General features: G+C 42.9%; 1 protein-coding gene across 1 annotated transcript in view; it reads left to right on the top strand.

Moving 5' to 3' along the window:
• Nucleotides 1-3,820: 3,820 nt before the first annotated feature.
• LOC105571263 overlaps nucleotides 3,821-5,060 on the top strand; it is a 9,374-nt gene continuing 8,134 nt past the window's right edge. Inside the window, exons 1-3 of the mRNA XM_012028734.1 lie at nucleotides 3,821-4,545; nucleotides 4,777-4,836; nucleotides 4,911-5,045. Coding sequence (XP_011884124.1) covers nucleotides 4,281-4,545; nucleotides 4,777-4,836; nucleotides 4,911-5,045 — 460 coding nt within the window. The 5' untranslated portion in view covers nucleotides 3,821-4,280. The remainder of the gene's footprint in view (nucleotides 4,546-4,776; nucleotides 4,837-4,910; nucleotides 5,046-5,060) is intronic.

Genomic DNA, 5,060 nt, shown 5'->3' with positions numbered 1-5,060 from the left:
GAGCAAATGATTTTAAACGGGGAATGGAACAGGGACCGATCGTATATCAAACGGAACAGGGACCGAACGTATATCGAACGGAACGAGGATCGACCGTACGTCAATCGGGAACACACGTTCGCGTAACGCACGTTGAACGGGAACGGAACAGGGATCGATCGTATGTCGATCGGGAACGCACGTTCGCGTAACACACGTTGAACGGGAACAGAACGGGGATCGATCGTATGTCGATCGGGAACACACGTTCGCGTAACGTACGTTGAACGGGAACGGAACGGGGATCGATCGTATGTCGATCGGGAACATACGTTCGCGTAACGGAGAGATTTAACTTATTGGCGATGAGTCATACGCTGAATCATTTCGTGAAGTTCATTTATCATATTCTGCATGCTATTTTGGTGCGTTACTATCTTCCTCTCCATCTCATCCTGTCGATCTTTCAAAATTTGTATGTTCTGTTGAACGTACCGTTTGTTGACAGCATCGTCATCATCTACAGGCAGCGCTACGCGTCGAATCTTGCGTGACTTTACATCAAAATCTGTCGCGACCACACAAAGAGCGTTATCGCGAACGTAGTTTCTAATTAATCCGCTATATTGATAGTACGGATCCGTTCCACTTCTTCCGAGCGATATTCCAAACTTGTTGATCGGCATTTCGTTGTCAATTGGTTGAATCACTCACACGCAGTTTAATTTATAATAAGTCCAGCCTCGCGGAGTTCTTCGATGATCGACATGATTTCGTTATCGTGATCATTGTGACCCGCTTGGCGAGAGGCCTCAAGCAATCAAAAACGATCTACAAGCTCGTTGGGATCGTCCCAATGAACATAATCGATCTTGTTGTTGTTTAGCGTCACGGTACACGGCATACCTTCTCCAACACCTTTTAGCAAGGATGCAATTATATTTCTATACTTGTGTCCCTTGTTACTCTTTACAGGATTATGCATGTTGTGATCACGTGTATGTGCATTTGTTGCCAAAAGTATACTTTTGTAGTTGCGTTTATCAGATTTTGTATAACTATCTTCTTCAGGAAATTTTTTGAAAATCAGTTCGTAAAGGCCATGTGTACCAGTATACTTTTTTCCATCTACGATTATATGGTAAACCTTCGGAAAACCCACGCATATGAAATAAGGGACAACAACACTCAATTCCTATGTATTTTTGGGTTCTGAACATGAATATGTAACTTAAACATGGCGGTCGGAACAAGAAACCCATGAAAACCATGAAAAACCCATAAAAATTATAGTTTTTAACATTTATCCCACCAAATATCAAAAATTTTGAAAAATGTTTTAAATAAAAGTTGTAGACCTCTTTAAAATATACATTTTATGTCCTATTCATTTTTACTGTACGAGTGATAGTTTTCGAGAAAAATGATGGATTCTAAATCTTATATCTGTCCTCTCATCTAATCATGTGCTTTGTAGTACATATACGATTCCATATGGATTTGCGACTTTTCACGTGAAGCGAGATCCACTTCACACTTCGTACATAGTTTGGGTCAGGTTATATCTTAACAAAGTGGAGCCCCCCCCCCGAAGGGGGGGGCGGAACGTACTGTCTCCACGCATGTACTTCCGCCGTTGTACTGTTTGCAACTTTCCACGTGAAGCGAGATCCACTCCACATCTCTGACATAGGATGGGTAGGGTTATTTTTAACGAAGTGGAGCCCCCCCGAAGGGGGGGCGGAACACACTGTCTTCACGCATACATTTTTCCATCTACATTTGGTGGAGGGCAGTGACTTATATGTGGGTAGAAAAATGTATGCGTGCAGACAGTATGTTCCGCCCCCCCCCCTTCGGGAGGGCTCCACTTCGTTAAGATATAACACACTGTAGCATAACTATACAGCTAACGTTGATTTTTGCTGGCCTTTTTGCGTTTTTCTGTTCCTTTTGCGTACATGTACTGCAAAATAATACATGTTTAGATTTGGAGGACAGATTGAAGTCCATCCTTTTTCTCGAAAACTATCACTCGTACAGTAAAAATGAATAGGATATAAAATGCATATTTCGAAGAGATCTACAACTTTTATTTAAAACATTTTTCAAAATTTTTGATATTTGGTGAGATAAATGTTAAAAACCATAATTTTTATGGGTTTTTCGTGGTTTTCATTGGTTTCTTGTTCCGACCGCCATGTCTAAGTTACATATTCATGTTCAGAACACAAAAATACATAGGAATTGAGTGTTGTTATCCCTTATTTCATATGCGTGGGTTTTCCGAAGGTTTACCTAATATTTTATATGATGCGTTACCATAATGTACATATTACGATAAATATATATTTGTTCACAAACATTTTTTATCCATTCTTTATTCCTATCCTCTTCGATCTCATAAAATTAAACCTCAATCGAAGATCAGCGTCTTTTAACTATTGTAACTAGAGAAGGGTGAATAAAGAGAATTTTCGGTTTTAATCATTTTAAATGCTCTTATTTCCCTCATCATCTCCTATCGACATCAGTTGTCCTTCGAGCTCTACATTTAAGAACTTTGTGCGCAACGACATTGCATGGTTTGCATTTTTACACGCGTGCGATGAGATCTTCGCGGTCATAGCGTGCGTCTCCCCTCTCTCCGCAGACCCAGCTAGGGCGAGAGAGAGAGAACGACGTCGACCATACGGGTAATGATAAGAAAGTCACTGTCAATAGCCAGGTTTTGGCGCTTGACCCCGTGACTCATAACAAGGAAAATAAGAATACGCGTCCAGGTGTTCGCGCTAATCAAAGGCATCCCGGTGATATCTATTACATGCACGCGCCGCGAATCGTCTCGCGCCCCCGCGCCGGAGATCGCGTAGCGCCGCGGTCCTCCTCCCTGCACCGCGGATTCATTCACCTTGATATGAAAGTCGCTGTCAGCAGCCAGGTTTCGGCGCTTGATCCCGTGATTCATAACATGGACATTAAGAATACGCGTCCAGGTGTTCGCGCTAAAAAAGTATTGAAACGAGTGACAGGTCAGCACCTAGATATCTGTTACATGTCACGTAGTGACAGGTCAGCACCTTGCGTGACGTCAGGGCATTGAACTCTATACATACTGGAATGAGTGATCTATAGTTCTGGCTGTTGCCGAGAGAGAGGTGCGTTGGGTGAATCCTTGTCTCCTTCTAGTACTACCTGATTGGATAATCGCATATAAGTGACGCCCTTCTTCTCGTCATTTATATGCGACTATCCAATCAGGTAGTACTAGAAGGAGACAAGGATTCACCCAAACGCACCTCTCTCTCGGCATCAGCCAGAACAATAGATCACTCATTCCAGTATGTATAGAGTTCACTGCGGCAGGGTCACTCGCCTTGGAGTACCCCTTCCCGCTCCCCCTCGCCGCGAAGTACCCCCTCCCCGCTCCCCCTCGTCGCGAAGTACCCCCACCCCGCTCCCCCTTGCCACGGAGTACCCCCTCCCCACCCCGCTCCCCTCGCCACGGAGTACCTCCCCGCCCCGCTCCCCCCTCGGAGCTCCTGGGTTTAGAACACCCTAGTATCCCCTACTTATGTTATATACCGTACGTATATTTGCAGTACGAGTACAGAATATTCGAGAAATATCATGTGCTGTATGGGTATGTCGTATGTTTTTAGCTAAGGTGATATGTAAAAACAGACAGCCAATGCCTCATAGACACTATCTCCCTCGGCTCGAGATTATCGGCGGAAGACACCGTCAGCGCGCGTTGCAGTAAGTTCTATAGTTCAATGAACTCTCGTAATTGAGATAATAAACCGTAAATTGAGACCGGTAATACCCAGCAGCAGTGCTGTCCATGAGCGGCCTTTGGTCGCACAGTCGCATAGGGAGGGGATTCGAGAACATTTAGGAAAGACGGAGAGGGAGAGATCCCGGCGAAGAAGGCACACTGCGAAGAAGCGGGACGCCGGGACTCTCCATCGAGACAGCACCACGTACGCACGGGTTGCCGAGGGTCGCTCAGTAGTTATTATACATAAGTGTTAAGTGAATAAACCCAGTATTAATCTAACGTGTACTCCTTTGCCACCGCCGATACTCCTAACACATCCTGGCACTAGGGACGGCGGACGGTCGGGGGAAGGAAACACGAAGGTCACCGGGATCGTTCGGACACGCGGTCGTCCAACGGATCCCGCTCAGTACAAGCTCGCTACGCATACAACCAGGGAAGCGGAGACGAGAAGAAGAATATTCAATCCACCCACCCCATACTTTCACGTGATAGTTACGTTCCATCGCAAATCGTACAAATGAAGATGGTGGATAAAATCGAGATGAGTCTGGAAGGCGGCGGCGGCAGTTCACCCCGTCGAGCACGTCGGGAACAGAGAGCTGGCGGTGGCGTCATGCAAGGACGACATCGTACTAGTATTACGCGCACCGCATTAAAAGTTTGTGGTGTACTAACCATTTTGGCTTTGCCGTTTTTTGTTCCTAAGGCTCTCGCGTACTTCCGCGGCAAAACTAAAAAGCAGATTCACGATCAAGAAGACTGTGATGAATTCAATGAAAATGGTACAAATTACGGAAATGAAATTTCGATATAATTCATATTCACTATAAATTGAATATTTGGTTTAAAAATAAAGACATGGTTAACGTTTTATAAATAGTTTAAAATATTTATAACTAATTTACTATTTATAATTTTTTTAAATAATATAATTTTAAACTATTTATAATTAATAAAATGTTTGCAAAAGAAATAATTATTATATAATTTTATTTTGTATTATGTTATTACAGAACCTTTATGCACGGAAACTACATCGAAATCGAAATCAACTATTCAGAGTACTGTAACAAGTGAGTGTTGTTTATATATAAAATTATACTTTTAATTAGAAAATTATACATGTATTTTGTTGTACATTTTTTAGACCAAGATGCTAGAGAAGTGGAAAACAATACTTTAGATATTTCGACCAATGATGAGGAAAAACTCGCAGACGTAACAAATAAAATAAATACTGAGGTTCCAGACAAACGTACAATTAAAAACCCAAGTCGTTTTTGTACTTCACCTTTTT

This window comes from Vollenhovia emeryi, unplaced genomic scaffold (assembly GCF_000949405.1).
Source record: "Vollenhovia emeryi isolate VEMERY1.0 unplaced genomic scaffold, V.emery_V1.0 DF940944.1, whole genome shotgun sequence".
Lineage (NCBI taxonomy): Eukaryota > Metazoa > Arthropoda > Insecta > Hymenoptera > Formicidae > Vollenhovia > Vollenhovia emeryi.
Note: the sequence above shows the minus strand (reverse complement) of the source record. Positions and strands in the feature narration are given on the sequence as shown.